Source organism: Leuciscus leuciscus (genome assembly GCF_965113295.1).
Source record: "Leuciscus leuciscus genome assembly, chromosome: 1".
NCBI classification, from domain to species: Eukaryota; Metazoa; Chordata; class Actinopteri; order Cypriniformes; family Leuciscidae; genus Leuciscus; species Leuciscus leuciscus.
The window spans coordinates 57,359,954-57,379,265 of NC_138725.1; the positions used below are offsets into that span (position 1 = coordinate 57,359,954).

General features: G+C 38.7%; 1 protein-coding gene across 2 annotated transcripts; it reads left to right on the plus strand.

Annotated features, from left to right (window-relative positions):
• Nucleotides 1-755: 755 nt before the first annotated feature.
• Nucleotides 756-15,601, plus strand: LOC309496312 (uncharacterized protein). Of its 2 annotated transcripts, XM_082166298.1 has the most exons (24): nucleotides 756-893; nucleotides 1,182-1,307; nucleotides 1,484-1,558; nucleotides 1,672-1,737; nucleotides 2,334-2,491; nucleotides 3,098-3,182; nucleotides 4,498-4,915; nucleotides 5,465-5,558; nucleotides 6,460-6,580; nucleotides 7,053-7,157; nucleotides 7,322-7,378; nucleotides 7,487-7,555; nucleotides 7,647-7,736; nucleotides 7,817-7,926; nucleotides 8,242-8,749; nucleotides 9,480-11,903; nucleotides 11,985-12,132; nucleotides 13,314-13,419; nucleotides 13,595-13,754; nucleotides 13,836-13,943; nucleotides 14,219-14,305; nucleotides 14,827-14,929; nucleotides 15,026-15,099; nucleotides 15,181-15,601. In XM_082166298.1, exons 2-24 carry the CDS (start codon nucleotides 1,188-1,190, stop codon nucleotides 15,250-15,252), a joined length of 5,358 nt encoding a protein of 1,785 aa, XP_082022424.1. In that variant the 5' UTR covers nucleotides 756-893; nucleotides 1,182-1,187; the 3' UTR covers nucleotides 15,253-15,601. The 2 variants fall into 2 exon arrangements, with proteins under 2 accessions (XP_082022424.1, XP_082022425.1); XM_082166299.1 differs by having other exon boundaries at nucleotides 756-1,307; nucleotides 4,501-4,915.
• The last annotated feature ends 3,711 nt before the right edge of the window (nucleotides 15,602-19,312 follow it).

The following is a 19,312-nucleotide window of genomic DNA, read 5'->3' on the forward strand; positions in this document are numbered from 1 at the left end:
TAACAGACAAATGTGGCATGAATCAAGATCATTTAACCATAATGATCTCTGTTATTTTTATGTTATATATATATATATATATTTCACCATTACCGCTTAACTCAACATATATAAATTCAACCCTGTATATTCCTTTAAATATTGTATTTTAATGATAAATAAAATGAATGAAAAAAGAAAGTATTCTTCTTCTTTTCTTTTTTTTTTCTTTTCTCTCTTTTTTTTTTAAAATCATATTCATTTTTGACAACAATGTCGTGCAGTATACAACCAGAGCACACTGCACATGGGTATTGTACATTGTATTCCAGAATGCAATGTACCCAACTTGACCCTTCCATCGCTAGTTTAATGAATTGAAAGATGTACAAATTAAGGGTATTTTACTCAAAATTAGATAAAATAAAAGTTTTAATTTGAAAACGATAGTTGGATGTCACTTGCTGGATTAAATATTAAATGTAGTGACGTCATATGCACACGTAGCAGTATTCTACACTGTAAAAATTTAAACCATTAAAAACCTTCCCCTAAATCTGGCTTGAACCCCCATAGGAAGTCCATGCTAAAAATAAAAATAAAAAAGTACACTTAGGCTTTAAGTAGGCCTATAGGCTACCTTCACATTATTTTGACATAAAAGTATGTGTTTCTTCTACACAAAATTTTGAATTACAGTTTTTACAATCTGCAGAAATTGTCAGTATGGGGCTTCCATAGGTCCGTGAATGAATGGCAGTTTAATCACTGGATGAATCAATATCCCCCGCGCCTCTGAATCTTAAGAAAAAATCTGCGACTTTGTCGCCAGTGACTTGGCGGTGAAACCTGTCTTTAGGTCGCGAGCGACATTATCAGCAACCACGTGTTGTGGTTTGTTTGAGCTTCTAATTGTAAGTTCTGTGGATCAAAACGTTTCTAGAAGAGTTGAACTCTCCACCCAATGTTTATATTGGGTTTACATCGGTGTATCACTGTGGTATCAATCCACAAATGATCAGTTAAGTGACTGAAAGGCCTTTTGCTCGCGGGGCAGGATAAATGAAGACAACGTGAACCCCTTACTTGCTTTAAAGAAAATAAAATCCACCGTCGTCACTTTAGTGTAGTAACCTCATTAGTTTCTCCCCCCTCCCTGTGATTTTAGTTTTATAAAAAGTAAATTTTGTCGTCACCTGCAGAACGCGATGTTTTCACGCGAGAATCGGTGTCATCGCTTTCAGGCCAACATCTTTAATAAAAGTAAATGTCAAAACTGCTTTAAACCCGTGGATTCGCACAAACTCAGCGAAGCAGATCTGTATCAGGTGAGGATATACTTTACTTTTTTTAAATGCTGGAGAAATTAAACTATCTTTTTTATGTTATTTTATTTAAATAATAAATGATAGAGTCTCTCTCTCTCTCTCTCTCTCTCTCTCTCTCTCTCTCTCTCTCTCTCTCTCTCTCTCTCTCTCTCTCTCTCTCTCTGTCCCACACTAAGCCTATTCATGTGGGGTGGCTCCTCTTGGCCCCAGAGGACACTGACTTCAGTAGTTCTGGCCACAGGAAACATCAGGTGATGGCACTGGCAGTTCTAGAGATTATTTCCATCAGATACATGCCCTTTATATTTATATATCGTTATGTTGTAAGTGTAGCATTGCTTTTTCTTGCCCGTTTCTGTTATAGAAATGGCAGAGGAGATATTTTGTGCTTTACGAGCATGGGCTTCTACGCTACTCTCTGGATGAGATGGTGAGGTTTAACTTGTTTTTCATCCAGTGTTTTCAAACTGTTTATCTTATTTTCCCCACTATATCAAGCTTATTAAACCCCATCACTGATATAAGACCAGAAATGTTAATTTTGATGTTATACATACCGAATGCCATTTAGCATTATCTTTAATAGAGAGCTGTGGTGATGATGTATTTTTGTAGGCCAACCTGGAAGTTAGCATCACCCTGGTTCCCTCGACAAAAACCCAATAGGCTTTTTTCCACTGGCTTTTGGCTTATTGCAGAAAATAGGTTATGTGCCCCCAACAAATGGTGGGGTGTAACAATATATCGTGTCACAATATATCGCAATATAAAAATGCAACAATATGTATCGTGGATAGCCCTCGTGCCAGTAAACATGTCATCAGAGAAGAGAAGGGATGTCTCTGCAAGAGGCAGGGAAAGTTATTTTGAGTAAATATTATACGGGTGCATGAATAAAAAAAAAAGAATTTATAATAAATACAGCAATATTCCATAAAAAGCAAGAATTGTCAATTTTTTTCCAATTTTCCAAATTGTCCAATTTCATGGTGACTTTAAAATGGTTTCCTGCAATGTTTTATCTAGCCAGGTACATTGCCTCAAGGAAGTGTGAATATGATCCAGTGTTGTGAGATTCTTGACGCTTCATCTCAAACTGGCTTCCAGAACTGTCTGAGGTTGTGCTTCACTGACACAGACTACTACATCCGAACAGAGAACACAGACAGCTTGGGCATTAGTAGGTAATACACTCACTGACCTGTAGTGGGAATTTAGCCGCACGTAACAGTTACTTTGTCATTAGTTAATTTTGATCCCACCTGATATATACACCCATTAACATTTATGGTATGCAATCATATATGTTGTGATGTAATGGAACAAAAGATTCTAAAGAAGTCAGGCTGTTAAATATCCTGTTTTTGTGTCACAATCTCAGCTCTGTTCACTAGTTCAATTGAAAGCATCTCTCTCTTTCTGTCTGATCCCTCTGTTTCTGCTTAAGTGTTATAAGTCAGTAAATCTCAGCCAGGCTGACCTAATCCCTTAAGAGTGTAAATGAAGGTGTCAAGGAGTCTCGGATTAGAGTGTGTGCATGTGTTTCTGTGTTGAGAACACCAGCTTTAGAACTGTTTCTTTTGGGGTTGTTCAGGCTTGTTCTTTTATTGCTCGTAATTCTCTACTTCTTTGCAACCGGAGGTTTTTAGTCTAGAAGAGTGATGTCCAAAAAGCAGAAGTAAGAGAAATCGGAATGCTTGTTTGAGTTTGCATATTAGTGTGTTTTACATCCTGGGTCCTTTTTTGGGGTCTGTCCTATATATGAATTTGACTGTATTTGTTTTATTTAGGTGGCAGGAAAATCTGTTTGTTTACCCCAAAGCTGCTAAATCAAATCAGAGGAAGAAGGGGAAGGATAAAGTCCACCCACCACAAGTGAGTCTTGTTCATATTTCATAAAAACATGTTATGTGACTTGCAATGCATGTATCATATCTAATATCTTTTTCAATATACCATCTAGTTATTTGCTTTGGTAAAATATGAATATGACCAGAAACATTCAATGGCGGGTATTTAAAAAAATGTAAATTCGCGCTGAAATTTATTTGACTGTTTTTAGATGTTTTAGTTTTGTCAACAAATTTCCAGTTATTTTGTTGTTGTTGTTGTTTTCTATACCTTGTCAGCATTTCATTTGAGATCTACAAGGTGTAGCTGCACTAAACATGTGGCAGGATTTAGTACTATCATTCAGTGTTTTTATAAATATTCAGAAAGTAATTACAAACCAAATTCTTCTTAAACTAGAGGTTGATTAGATATCCAGATGATTACAATATCTGAAATCACACTTAAAGTCATTTTAAGTCATTGTAATTGACATTGTTCTATAAAAATGGACTTAATAGATCAAGAGATGACACAGATTCCATGTTTTGTATACCTTGAAGCTCATTCCATGCATGCAAAGCATGATTGGAAAAGGCAGATGTGCCAAGCTCTGTGCGGGAAAATGGTATCTTGAGTAAATGTTTTTCTGTTACAGTACAGTAAAGTCCACTCTATTTCATATAAATTATAAGTGTGTATGGACACTTGCACTGTTATTTGTTACACCAGATTAGTACACTTCAATAAGTGTAAAAGGGATATTCAAGTGCTCCTGGAACAGGTTTGTTTTTAGATGATCACAGTAATGTAGATAGAATAATGCTGTTTTGGAGTACTGCTCCTTTAAATGCCCTCCTCCTCTGTTCTTTACTTTAATTACATTTCTAAGTGCTGTGCCTGTCTTTCTGTCCAGTTGATTTACTAATCCCTCTCTACCTTCTGCATATTCTTTCTGCTGACAGCAGACCAAATTGATCTAGTGTGTGAAAGTGCCATTCCACTGTGCTGCAACAATTAACAGCATGTAGTTGAAATGCTGTGTTCCTGTATTTTGTGTGTGTGTGCTTTTTGTTTTTGTGTAAATTGAAGCGCTGGTCAGATGGAAGTTTAATAGAATTAACTTAAGTGATCTGGACAGGATTATTGAGCATCACCCCGGGGAGGGTAAAGAGTTTGCAAAGTGGGAGCAGAGAGCAAAAGACGTGTGTGCTTGTTTATCAAGCAGGTTGTATATAGAAAGAGAGGCTTTTCCTTCACCATCCATGCCAATTGGATTTTGCTGTCCGAGCGCTTGTGTGCAACCTGTCAGTCCTTGATTTACTCAACTATATTCTTTGTCTCTGTCTTTCTCTCTCAGCAGACAGCAGAAAACCAAACCTCTAGCAGTTGCAGTGGTGGTGCTAAAAAAACTTGCACTTCTGGAAGTAGTTTCACCAGCAGCATTAATAGGCAAGGCAGCATCACTTCTAGTAATAATAGTGGTGGTAAAGTGTCCATCAGTGACAATGCTGGCACGAGTACGAGCAGTGCCACTAATGGCAGCAGCAGAAATGGCAGTACTAAAGGGGCCACCAAAAAAGACAGAACAACTAGCATGTTGAGCACCGTGGAGGAGGTCTCGTTGCTTTCATCGGAGAAAGAGCTGGAGGAGGAGTCACTCAATGGTAGAGTTGGGGTTCCTTCCAGCAGTGGTAATGCTTCTTCACTCAATACCAGTCTTGGCTCCTGTCTCACTTCGTCACTCGATCAGCTCTCGAGCTGCTCCGGCACAGACGGTACGACCTGTCTTTTGTGTGTGGGCTTATGACATTAACTGGATGTACTTGTTTATGGTTTTAGTGCTTACTGATTTGTCGGCTTAAGAAATAAAGGTGGGTCGTAGCTAAAACCATTGGTAATTTTTCTAGTAAAGAATTAGAATAGTTTGCACACATTTTTTACTTTGGACCACTTTTATGATAATTTTGTGGTACTTTTCTTTCCTTTTTTAAACTTGAAGGCTCCAGTATTTATTATTCATTGTAATTGCATACATCTTATCCGAATCGAATATTCTTTAGAAACTCTCCTTTTGTGTTCCATGGAAGAAAGAAAGCCATACAGGTTTGGAAAGACATGAGGGTGAATGATTTATGCCAGATAACATTTTTTGGGTGAACTATGAAACGGTTTCTTTTATGGCACTTTTATCTACCATGATACAATTATTTTACTCTTCAAGTTTTTATTCCTTGTAAACTCATGACAGTGCACTGGCTAAGTAAGAATTGGAAATACAGATTAGTTCTGGACTGAGTTTGCTTTGCTTTCATTTGCTCTCTCAGGTACTAAGAGTCGATTGGGCACTGAAAGCGGCTATTCCTCTCTGGAGAAGACAAGTCCTCGTGTTGCAGATGAACAAGCACACACTGACTCCAGGTGTGACTGTGATCCTGTTTGTTCACCTGCCTCACATCCTTGTATGTTTCCTACCTTAAAGCCCCTTAGCCCCTGCCCCTTTCCTTCACCAACCAATCACAGTACACAGGGGGCATGTAAGGGTGATCCTGAAGATGTGGTCGGTTGCTCTTGGGAGAAAAGTTTGGAGTCCAATGGGAAGAGACAATCACACACATCCACAACACACACACTCAGACATGAAGCACATCAAGCACCCAGACCAAGAAGAAAAGTTCACCGGCTGTTTGAAAATCGGAGGAGGTAAGACTCTTTTGCATTTCACTCTTGATTCCCTCATTACACCAACTGCACAGAGTTGGTTTTCATGTATAATGTTTGTGGCTCCCTCTAGTGTTCATCATTTTATTGCAATTCTTTCAAAAGCATTTTTCTGTTTATCTTTCAGGAGACCTCATCCCATCTCCATCAGTCAAATCAAACCAGATCTGCTTGCTTTCCCATTTGCCATTTTACTACAAACATATTCTACAAGCCACAATTCTCAATGTGTTTAATGTTAAATCGCTTTGCAGCACTGCGTTGCTGTTCCTCAAACTTTCTGCTTTTGCTTTTTGATTTCCTCAACAAATGTCTGCAGTTTGTTCAAATTGTTGTCATTTAAGTTTTAGGTGTTCATTGAATTTTCTATGTATATCTTAACTTTAATGTTACCATTATAATATGTACATACTGAATTCCAGTTGGTCTATACTACAAATTACAATCCATCTCTGTTTTGTCTTCTCAATGTCTATCTTTTTTTGTATATTAGGTTCAGAACTTTAGATTTTTTTGAGAATTGATATAGCTTAAAGTTGAATATGAAATTGATATCCACTGTTTTAGAATATCTTTTATATGTTTGCATGTTTGCTTCTAGGAGATATCAGGATGCTGATCAACAGGAGGGTTCATTTCTAGATAACGAGCTTCCCCCATCAACCTTCACTTCCTCATCTTCTGCACAAAATGACCAAAAGACAACTGTCAGTACATCTCAGGTGAAAACTCATTCTGGATTAATTTAACGAAGTACATTAAAGATAAAAAGTTTGAGGTTTGTAAGAATTTTTAAGTCACTTGTTGCATTCAGTGCACTTAGTAGTGGGTTTTTAATGCTGATTTGGTGCTCAAGAAACATTTATTATTGTCATCAATGTTGAAAACAGTTTAATATTGTGCTTAATATTTTTGTGAAAAACCTTGATTATATTCATCAAAGAACCCTGAAAATAATTTAGTAGAAATCCCTAAATAGAAATAATAATTAAATAGAAATATGTTGTAACATCATGCCTTTATTGTGACAATCAATTTAATGCATCCTTGTTGAATAAAAGTAAAATTACTGTCCCCAAACTTTTGAATGGTAGTGTAAATGGATAATTATTGAAATAAGGTCAAATTACATTTAATAGTAATACTCTTTAATGTGTTTTTTTTTTTTTCTCATTCTGTTTTGGCTCTAAGTAGGATTCCTCCCCTAATGATGACATTCCTGATCACTCGCGACCCTTCACATCATGCAGCTTCCGTTCCAAATCGCTGGAAAGCAGACATCTTGATCCCACACCCACAGTAAGTACAACCAATCAGAATGACTCTAATGTGTATTTTTATTATGCCAGTAAATAAATTTAAGCAAATGACTTACGGGATGTAGCGACTAATTTATCTAGTTAATCATAATTAACCATGCATTATCACATATGACATATGAGCTAATGCTCTTTTCCTCTCAGCCTGACCTCCTTAATTTCAAAAAGGGATGGATGTCTAGATTGGGAGAAGACGGAAAGGTGATTTTGAAGTTTTTAGTGTCTCAGGGCACATATATTTGAATGATGTCAATCTATTTGTTAATGTTTTTTACTATGTAAAGTGGTCTGATGTTCTCTTTTCTCTAGTGGAAGAAACATTGGTTTGTTCTTACTAACCAGACTCTGAGATTCTACCGTGACTCTGTAGCAGAAGAGGTAAATTGATTTATAAAGAATCTTCATAATAACTGATTTGCCTTTTGCAGTTAAGAGAAATCAACTGGTCTTTCTCTGTTTTGTCACCTAGGCAGCTGATGTGGATGGTGAGATCAATTTGTCTACTTGTTACGATGTTACAGATTTCCCTGTACAAAGGAACTATGGCTTTCAGATTCACGTGAGTGTATATTAGCTATATTTAAGCTTACGTGTTTGTGTCTATTTCATTGAATTTTTTTCATCTGTCTTTTCATGCAGACAAAAGAAGGGGTCTTCACCCTCTGTGCAATGACTTATGGGATACGACGGAACTGGGTCCAGGCAGTAATGAAAAATGTTCATCCCAGCACTGCCCCTGATGTCACATGGTAACAGCTTGAAAGCTAGCTGCAATTCTCAGGAGTGCATTAATCCAGTTGTTACAAATATTTTGTCAAAACCCTGCTCTATTTTGCTCACAAAACAATCCCATGTTAGGGGATTGACTTTACAATCAGCCATTTTTCTTTTTCTCCAATGCTATACAAGGAAAAATCCTACTATAAAATCCAGGTTTGAATGTGTTTTTGCTGTAACCATAAGTGTTTTTTCATTTAAATAAAGTGTATATATGGTAAACGCATAAAAATATATTTTAATTGAAATAACTAAATCATAGTTTGCTACATCTTTTCTTTCCTCAGTTCTATTCCTCAAAAGGTGCCATTGACTGGTGCACAGGCTCGTACAGGCTCCTCCCAATACAATACAGTTCCCCAGGAGGAGGAGAAAAGGAGTCGCATCCGTGAGCGCCGTAGAGAGGGACGTTACAGAACCTTTGATTGGGCGGAATTAAGTTGTAAATCGCACAAGGAGTTGTCGTCAAATGATCTGTCTGGAAGGCAATGGAACTATAACAGTGAGCGCTCGGTGCCTCCTGCCCCTGCATCATCCCCTGAAGAGCTGATCATACGTTCTGTCTCTGAGGCATCAGAGAGCGAATATCTTCAGAAGACTAGACTCTTTCAGGGGCGAAGCTTGAACATCATGTCCGCTGATACACCATCACACTTATCACTGATGACAGTGTCACGTCGCACCTCCCCAGAATCAATCAGCCCAGACAGCTTAGAGGTTGATGCAGGGACAGTGCGTGTCCACTGTGACAGCCCTGGTGAACTACTCAAAGCTAAACCCAAAGAAGAAAAGCAGGTAACGTAACAAGCAAATATGATTGTATCCAGGGTTTGAAATTAACACCCACCAACCCGGCAAATTCAGGTCAAAATCCACTGTGGCGGGTAACGCTCATCAACACTAGCCAATTTGGCTGGTTATGATTCACAAATTATGTTCTATCACTTTGCATGGCATCGCTATCAGAGCCCCCCCCCCCTAAAAGGAGCCTCAAACATTAGCAAAACAACACGTAAAGAAGAGAGAAATTAATTTTAAATTCAAACACATTGTTTTCTATGACCGTACACACACCTGCGACGCCCAACTACGACTTCGGCTGTTCAAAATCATGCTGCACCACAGCGTCACTTACATTAAAAATACATAGATTTAGGAAAAATATATATGTACAATTAAGAGGCCTCTTTTTCCAACCCCTTCTCATAAATGCTGCATGTCTAAGACTTTTGGGCAAAAAGTGCTGCCCAAGCGTCTATATTTAATGGTAGACCAGTGGATGAATGTCGTAAAGCTGAAAGCAATACAGTAATTCAGAATCAGATGTAATAATAATTATATTTAAATCTAAGATGTGACTTTGATAATCTGGTTTATTTCTGATATTTTAGTTTTGGCTGAACTTAACTTTTAACTTTTTTAGTAGCCAAATTGGCTGATGAGTGAAAAGGTTAATTTCAAACCCTGGTTGTATCATTACATATCATTTGTCATATTTGGAATAAAGTTTTGCAATTCATTACAGGTTGATCGCTCCACTTCTCCATTGCCAGTCACCCTTTCTTCATCCTCAACCCAGACAGAATGGCAGTGGGATGTGGAGCTTCAGAGCTTGCGCAGAGAGTTGAAGGCTGAGCATGAGAAGAATCAGACTCAAGAAAGGGAGTTACGACATACTGAGGCCCGACTACAAGCTGAGCTTACCGATAGCCAGGGATGTCTTCAGAGGGCAGAATTAAAGATTCAAGAGGCAGAAACTTTTCTGAAGGAACGCGAGGAGGTGCTGGAGAGTCTGCATGGACGGTTAGAGGAGGTAACGGGCCGCCTAAAAGCAACCGAAGAAGCGCAAGCCTTAAAGGAGGTCCGGCTACAGAGGCACCTTCGCCTCCTGCAAGAGAGCCAGGAACGAGAAAGGAGGAGCTTCAGTGACAGCCTCGACCAATCGGAACAGCGATCGAAGGAACTAGAGGAGCATTTAAGGCAGAAAGAGGCTGAGCTACAGAAGAAGCCAACAGGTGAAGTTAATGATGACCTTGTACGAAGGTGCCAGGAGCTACAAAACCAGCTGGAGGAGTCCGACAGTGAGGTCAGTCGTCTGCAGGCACGCCTCCAAAATGAAGAGACTCTTTATTACGACATGGAGCATGATTATGAAAGAGCTTGTGAGGAAATACAGAGTTTGCGAGGTGCTCTGCTGGACTGTGAGAGAGTAAGTGAGGAGCGCTTCCAAACCCAACTGGTGGAGCAACAGCAAGAGCTGCACAGGAAGGAACGTGAACTCCAGGAAGTGCTTGTTAAGATGGCAGTCTTAGGCAGTAGTCTAGAGGAGACTGAATTAAGGCTCAAGGAAGCCCAAACCCATCCTTATGAAACTAATGTTTTATGTGAGACGCTGATTGAGCCGCAACAAAACAGACAGAAAGGGAAAAAATATTTGGAAACACAACCTACTACTCAGGCAGATGAGTCACACAGAGTGATCTCTGTGATCCAGGCACTAGAGCGCAAGTTGTGTGACACCGAAGAGCGACTCCGGGAGCTTACCATGCATCTTCAACAACAACAACAACAACAACAACTCAACACTGGACCACACGCACTCAGTGATTCTTGGTGCTCCCACAGATCCCTCCATAATCCAGAAGGTCGACTCTCCATGGATGCTCTGCCGAGTTTAACTGGAGCTTTGCATAGCCTGCAGGGAACCACTTTAGACAGAACTTCGGACAAAGCTAATATCTCCCTTTTTGATGATGGAAGTCCAGGGAGAAGTCAAGCTCTGGACATGGCCAGCAGAGTGTTGTCGCTGGAGGCACTGGTTGTCCAAAGGATTGCCTCTGCACTTGAGAATCCCAGTACAAAGTTGCTTAATAGATTGTCAGAGGTGCATATCCAAGTGCTTAGGATGGCTAAAGGAGGCAGTCATAATGGGGCTGTGAAACCTAGTTACTCTCAAATCTTCTTGGACCTTCTCGAGCAAGATCTGCTAGACAATACGCTGAGTGAAAATGTGATCCATAGACTGTGTGTAAGAGCAGAGATGGCGTACCTCCTACATAGTCTGTCTACTCATCCCTCAAAGGAACAACAGGAATTGAAGCCCTTTTATGTGTTGCCTTGGCCAGTATCTGACAGTTCCTCGTCTGGAACCAAACTGGAAAACAGTTCCAAGCAGGGGTCCAAACTTGCTGACATTAGCCCACCAGAACTTGCACCTTACAGTGAACAGATGGAGGACGACCTGGCGACCGATCTACTCCTTGAGGACTCTGAGGTACAGCTTGCTTGCAGAAAGAGTCTGGTAGTAGAGCTCCGAGCTCAGGCCAAGTCACTGCACAACCTCTCAACACAGCTACAGTCTGAGTATAGAGAGACTGACCTTCCTGGTGAAACTCCTACAGCCATCCTGAGGGCTGCAATGTGTCAGGCCACTTTGGCATACATGGCTTGTCGTCTGCGTTCGGCCCTGCAGCAAGAGATGATTGCCCTACGCAAGCAGAGAGAGCAGACTCAGTGTGAGTGTCGTGCCATGTGTCGTAGTATGGAGACTCTTTTCCAGGAACAGACGGAGTGTTATGAAGAGAGGCTGCGTGAGGAGCGCATTGTTGTCAAAAAGGCAGAACAGGAACGTGTTTCAGCTGAGACCAATGCTCAATTGAAGACAGAAGAAGCAGAAAGATTGCAGGAGGAGTTTGATGAGAAGCTGCAGGTGTTCCAGAAAATCCATGAGGAGGAGATGAGCCGTCTTCATGAATACTACATTCAGAACTTGTCAAAGCCAAAAGCTGCAACCCCTTCAGAATTAGACGAGAGTGACGAGACTGATCAGGTTTCTGTGACTTCTCTGCAAGACCGAATCAGAGAGCTTGAGACTGAGGTCACTTGTTTAAGGGCAGACCTCAGTAACAAGGATGTCAAAGCCTTCCAGCTTGACCTGGAAACCATCAAGGTGCCCACAGCCTTCTTGTTACAGCAGGAGATTAACATGTAATTATACCTAAAATTAAGGTACACTATATTTTTGTCTTAGGCCACATATGAGCATGGTTTCAGCATTATGGAGGACAGCCACCAGCGAGTGGTTGAGGAGATGCAGAGGCAGCATCAGAGAGAGGTGGAAAGGCTGACAGAGGAAAGAGAAAGAGTGCTGCAGGAAGAGACGAACGCCACCATTGCAGGTGCTCCTCTCAGCATTAGCTCTTATTCATTCAGCTCACATAACATAACACAACACAGGGGTGTCCAGTCCTGCTCCTGGAGGGCCACTGTCCTGCAGATTTTAGCTCCCCACCCCAATTAAACACATGAATCAGCTAATAAAGGTCTTACAAGGCATACTGGAAACTTCAAGGCAAGTTGGAGCCAAACTCTGCAGGACAGTGGCCCTCCAGTAGCAGGTTTGGACTCCCCTTTCATAACACAACAGACCAGACAAGTACTTTTGGCTTACAGCAAAGACTACAATACAGTACATAGCACTATGCACTAAGCTGAACAGAGTTAAAGGCATAGTTTACATAAAAATTGAATGTCTGTCATTTACTATTCCTCATTTCATTGCAAACCTTCATAATGTTCACTCTGCTCTTTTGCAATACTGTGAAATTGGATGGGAAACACGGACAGCTGGTGTCACCATCGACTTTTATTGTGAGAAAAAGAGCAACTTGGACATTCTGCTAAATATCTCATTTTGTGTTTCTTGTAAGAAAGTAAGTCAAAACAAATTTGAACCATCATAAGTTTGAAGTAATGACCATTTGAATTTTTGGGTGAACTGTCCCTTTTAACACTCATGCACAATACAAAAAAAAAAGAGCAGAAACATGCATAAGGAAACTACAGAGCTAAATACATGGGGTTTGTTCTAAATTTGTTCTACTCTCCTGTATTTAAAGCTGCAGTCCGTAACTTTTGGCGCTCTAGCGATTAATAAACAGAACTGCATGCGTCTTGCGGAAGAACATTGTAGCTGGAGCTACTTCTCTCTGTTTATGGCCATGACAAGTCACGCTGGTACTGGGCTACTCTGCAGTGGTACGACCCATACCAGTCTAAAATAGTCAGCATATAAACACTTATTATAGGTGTAACGTAGTGATTCAGGATAAGACAAAAACACGGTTTGGAAAATGGATTTGTGATGTACTCGCTTATGTAAATTTTGAACACAAAAATAGTTACGGACTGCAGCTTTACCTATGGACAAAAGCATCTGCTAAATGAATAAATGTACATTTGCTTAGAAATGCTTAGAAATGCAAAGCGTGATCTAGCATCTATGCTGCTTTGTCTTCTGTTCTGTTCTGTCTGACTTTTTACTTCTTTTTTTTTTTTTATAATATTTGTTATTGTTCAGCCATTGAGGCCATGAGGAAAGCTCATAAAGAGGAAATGGACAAAACTCAGAAAGCCCTGCAAAATGGAGCCAATGTGGACATCCGCCAGCTTCGTGCACAATATAAGTGCGTGTGTGATGTCTATTATTAATCTGACAACTGTGTCAGCCACACCATCAAACGTTAATTTAGGGTTGCAGAACTATCTAATAACCATATGCCTCATCCACTCATTATTGGGATAATTGCATTTTTTTTCTGTCCACTGAGAAGTGCTTGTGTCTTGGTGCATTTTCTGCAGTGAGGAGCTAGAAACGTTGCACAGGGAGCTGGAGGTGTTGTCAGAGCAGTATTCTCAGAAATGTCTGGAAAATACTCATTTGACCCAGACTATAGAAACAGAAAGAGAGGCATTGAGTTCAACACACAGAGAGAACCAGGAGCTTCGCACTCACAACCAGGTAAATGCTCATGCACACAAAAAATATGCATATTTATACAGTCATTACTTTGCTGCTTGCCTCACATGTTTTTTTTTTAAGGAATTAAATGAGTGTTTGGCTGCCGAATTATCCCTAATGCATTCACGTATGAATGGGGAGGTGAAGCACTCTCAGTCTTCTCAGGAGAAAGACATGTATCAGTTGGAGGTACAACTTGACACCCTTCACGTGGCTAAGTGCCCAAATTTCACAGATTTGCAGTGACTTGTACTACTAAAATTAGCAGGGGATGGTTGACTGAACACCGATTAAAATTATCTGCACTCTGAGTTCACTACATTTAATCGGCTTCCATAAAATAATCCCTCATGGGTTATATTACCACTCAGATGAGATTATGTTAGAGAATATTCCATCAAAGGTGCTATAAAGTCTAAATGTGTAAAAACAGATGTGCTCTGTCTCGTTCTTTGATGCTGTAGGTAAATCTCAGAGTGAAGGAATCAGAGATTAAGTGTCTGAAACTGGAGATCAACTCACTTAAATTGGAACTGCTGGCAGGAAATATGGTAACACCTCTTTCATTTAAAACAAATAAATAGTTGTGGTGGGTTATTATACTATACTAGGACATTATACTGGCAATGAGAATATTGAGTAGCCTAAGTTTTTAGTCGAGCAACACAAACACATTATCCCCCGGTTTCACAGACAAGGCTTAAGCCTAGTCCCAGACTAGAATGCATGTTTGAGCTGTTTTAACTGAAAGCAACTTGCACTGACATATCTTAAAATACGTCAGTGTCATTGTTTTGTCTCAAGATGCACACCAGTAATGTTATTTTCTAAGGCACGTTTATAAAAGCTAATTAAATGTCCTAATTGAACTAAGGTCTAATCCTGGCTTAATCTAAGCCCTGTCTGTGAAACCGGGCCTATGAGTATGACACATTTGTGAAAGTTTTGTTTTATTTGCAGTTTTTACCCATAACAGTTTCCTAACAGGATAACTTTTAAATAGGAAAACAAATTTTAAATAGTGTTTTCTCTGTTTTTCTTAACTCTGTGTTTCTGTTTCATGTTTTTTAAGCATTTTAAAGAGCTAGACTCTGAGTTGAGCCATTTAGAAGTCAAGACTCAAAGTGACTTCACTGAACTGAGGATGGTGCCAGCTCGACAGTGTTTAAAATATGGTAAGCAAATCTACAATAATGGACATTTTACTGTGAAGGCATACAGATAAGTGCGTAAATATGCACTTATTCACAATTTGTAAATGCTTGTTGCAGATCTGATGAAATCCAGAAGCAACCCAGACTTTGTGAAGGACTGTTCAACACTAACACAGCCGGCCAGATCCAAGGTGGGATTATCTGTGCACTTACATGGTGCAAAATACTGATGTTCCCTAAAAATTTAACATTCTCTCTTATTTTCTTCTCAGAGTATTAAGGATGGACTCACTGTTCTGGAGAGGATGAAGCTCTTTGAATTAACTAACACGCAAAAGATTTGAGAGAGAGTGAAAGAGAGTGTGTGTGTGTGCGTGTGTGCGTGTGTGTGCGTGCGTGCGTGCGTGTGTGTGTGTGTGTGTGAGAGAGAGGCATTTTTAGTGTATTATGTGGGTTAAATTATTAAATTAATTGTATATCTTTATTACACAATGAATTATAACTATACCTTTAGTCACAGGTGTGTGTGTACATCAGTCATTTTAATTTTTGTTTCGTTACTAGTTTAGACGATATAACACATTTTTGCGGATGAGGATGTCTCTCTAAATCTTAAACTGTTTGTATTTACATGTTTATGCCTGATTGAGCATCGGTTTGATTTTCTTTATCTCTAATTATAAATAAAGTCAAGTTTTCCTGTCTTGAACTTCTTGTTTGTAAAGTATTGTCAACTTTTCGGCCCATAGGTGCAGATATTGTGTAGAAAATACTGCAAAGGATAAGCTATTTTATCATTATTTTTATTTCAGATTATTGTTGTTAATCTTTAAGCCTTCTGATAAACAGTCCTCATACTGTAAATGTCACGGTGTCTTCCTTTACCAAGCTTTGATGTTTTAAGCGAAAGTGAAGGTTAACTGTTCATGGTATATAGTTTTAATAAGTTAATTAAAAAAATTCTCAGTCTGACTTAAAAGTGCTACTATTAGCGATTGCTTTAATTTCAGTCACGACTCTCGGTAGTATCTTTTTTAACCACTAGATGTCGTGCTTTGCCTGGATTTTGGAAAACTTTAGCACAAGTCAGTGCAAAGATCCTTTACTTGCTAACTAAATGTTAATAGTCAAATCCCTTTGTTTGTATTTTAGCATGTGTTGTCGGAGATGTCAAAAGTCACATGTGACCCAGGTATTTGATGCGTTTCATAATGGGCTACTGAGTGCGAGCGTGAAAGCATTTAGCCAAAAACCAATTAACCGATAGTATCTGAACATGCGGTCGGGGCGTCGGGCAGTTCCCTCATTTAATACGAATACGCTCGATATCGTTTCACATCACTTATGGGTCTTCATTTTTTGCTTGCTTATAAGTCTCAGCAAAGCTGTGTTTTCATGTCTGGGGTCCGTGTAAAGCTGTACAGAGAGGGAGAGAGAGGAGCGCGGCAGGTGTGTGCGCTTTCTAATTAAATTTCTGACTGCTTCTTTGTCAGTAATTACTTATGAATAATGCATGTTGCTTTGAAACGATGATCTCTTCATTATGTTACATTTTCACAACACTGATTAATTTTAAAATGGCAATCCCTTAAATCTCTCTTATCTTTTCTCTATAACCAAAAGTGTGTACAAAACGCCCATGGCATGATCCTATTCAGCTCGTTTCAGAGCGTTCGTGTTTCTTGGGTGACGTGTTTAAGTTGCATGTCACTCACTGACTGCCTCTTCAAGTTTCTCTGTCTCAGCACCTCCACCTGAAAAATGTTTTTATAGTTTTACAGGAATGGTAAGTAAAGTTCAGTTTTTACAACAGGTAAATTGACATTTTAATTTATAAACACGGTCTAAATCTCACTGACAAAATCGTCTATTAAGCTAAACTTTGTAGACAATGAATATATGCAGTATAATAAGTTATCTGGTTATGTAATATCACCATGTAGTATCAGAATATATCCACCAGCCTACAGTACAGGGAAACCCACTTGATAAACATACTAAAGCAGGTGTTTCTCAATCAGGGGCCCATGGCCCTCTAGATGGCCTCAGCAATCTCTTAAATTATTGTTTTAAATTAGCCTATATAAAAAATAATCTAACTTAATTAAAATGCTAAAGAAAACAAAATCAAGGTGTACTTTTTTATTTAAAGCTATTTGATTTTAGTTTATCAATATAAACTATCTCCTTATGGAGGATCCTTCCAAGCGTTGTCGGGAAAATTCGGTTCGCGTATCTACCCCGAAGTGATAAAATTCTGTATCAAAAATGTTAAGGCCAGACAAGTAGTTTTTTAAGGTTTGGTTTGTAGGGAATTACAAACCTGCACACATACCAATAGACTGAACTCATAATACGCATGTGCACGCCATCAGCGTTCTCACAGGTTTCGCATTTAAAGTCTGTGTAGAGTTTCCTTTTAATAACTAATGATAGTTGCGACGGAAGTGAATCAATCAAATGAACTTTAGCTGGAAAATAACTTTTATTCAAGAACTGCTATAAAGCCAAAACAATCTCTGTTACTTTAAACTTTCCTTGTATCTCTGTAATGCCGCTTTGGAACAATCTACATTGTTAAAAGCGCTATATAAATGAAGATGACTTGACTTGACTACATTAGTTTATATAGTTTATCAAGTATTAATATTAGCAAATATTAACAGCTTTATCATAGTTAAAACCAAACATATCAGAGGAAATATATTATTGCTTCTATGGGGGCCCTTTGAATATTGTGTTGGACATTGGGGGGCCTTCATGTCAAAAAGGTTGAGAACCACTAAATCATGTCTTTAATGTAAATGTAAAAATAGGAGGGAGAATTGTACAGTGGAGAATTTGGTTTATCTATCAGTAACACGGCAGTAAACGTCACATGACACGTGTACACACAGAAAGAGAGAGAGTACTGGAATCACATAATTTAATACTTCATGCAGTTGAAGGTGAGATTTGATACAGATTTAATGGACCCGTTTTCCTAGTATCCTCATCTTTTGCACTCTCTTACATCCAGCTACACAAAGTGACATCATACTTAGGTTTAATACTTTTTCCTCTTTAATTGTAGAATATAAACTCCCTGATTGTGCAGTTCCGATTCATTAAGGTACACTTCTGGATCCTATTGCTGAGATGAAATCTTGTCAATGTCATGGCGTGCTGTTTTGCTGTAATAAGTATTGATTGATTGTTTTGTCTTTCCAAAAGTCTTGAGCTCAATATCAAAACGTAATGTTCACATTAAATTCTTTTAAAATGTTAATGTTGAGCCTTCAGTACTCTGATCTATATTTTAAATCATAGCATCGTTGGCATTTTTATGAATTATGTAAGGAGTGCTTGCGTAGACGTGCGGTTTCTCCTCCTGGTTTTGTGTTACCCGCCTTCTCAGAAGGCAAATGTACATGATCTCTTTGACCTTTGTATGTGACAAGTATTCTCAAAGCTTTTAGGCTTGAACCTATAGGGCACACATGCTTTAGTTCCCATAGTTATTATGTACTGAATGAGAGATGGCAATTAGAGACATTAGAGACAGAGTAAGTAGCCCATATGTTGGCTTAATTAATTCTCAGATTTTAAAGTTACAATCCATTCTTATTTTGTTATGCTTAGAATTAGAATAATTACAGATTTGAAAAACTTTGATCGTCAAGTGGCAATGGAAGTTTTTTAATCTGTAATCTGAACGTTGCATTATAATTAATAAACGGTGGATTTAAAAGGTGCGTGGTTGTGCAACAGTGGAACAAGAAAGAAACAAATCTATAGATAGGGCTAATATACATCCAATAATTATAGATAGACTGTTACCATGGTTACATTTGTCACCATGGCTATGTGTGTTATGATTCTCTTCTGATGACAGACAGCGGGATGCTCATATAGCTCTTAGATTTGTTATAACAGCATTTGAATAATTTACAATAGTTGCAAAGTGATAGATGAACTTCTCCTATTACGCAAATTAAGTTTCAGTCTTATTTCTTTCTTTATTTTGTGCTTAAATAAGTTACATTAGAGTGCTGAGTGTGGATAGATAATAATCAGTGAACCCACAATTCACTCCCTCGTATTGCAATGACATTTGTTTCATGCTAGACTGCACTGCTTCTGACAGAAAATGATTCACCTATATGTTATGTGCTTAATCAGTTTAATCAGTTATATCCTCATGTCATGGCAGTGTTGAATCTGTTTGAATGATGTCATTTAATAACTTCATGCAGCTGAAGGTGACATTTGATACAGATTTAATGGGAATAAAATGCATCTTTTTAGGAACTCATTGGTGTAAATATCCTCTGCTTTCTTTCAATCTCATGTCACCTCCAGCTGCCCAAAGTTACACATCATCACTCAGGCTATACTTATTTCTGTTTAATATTAGTATGCAAA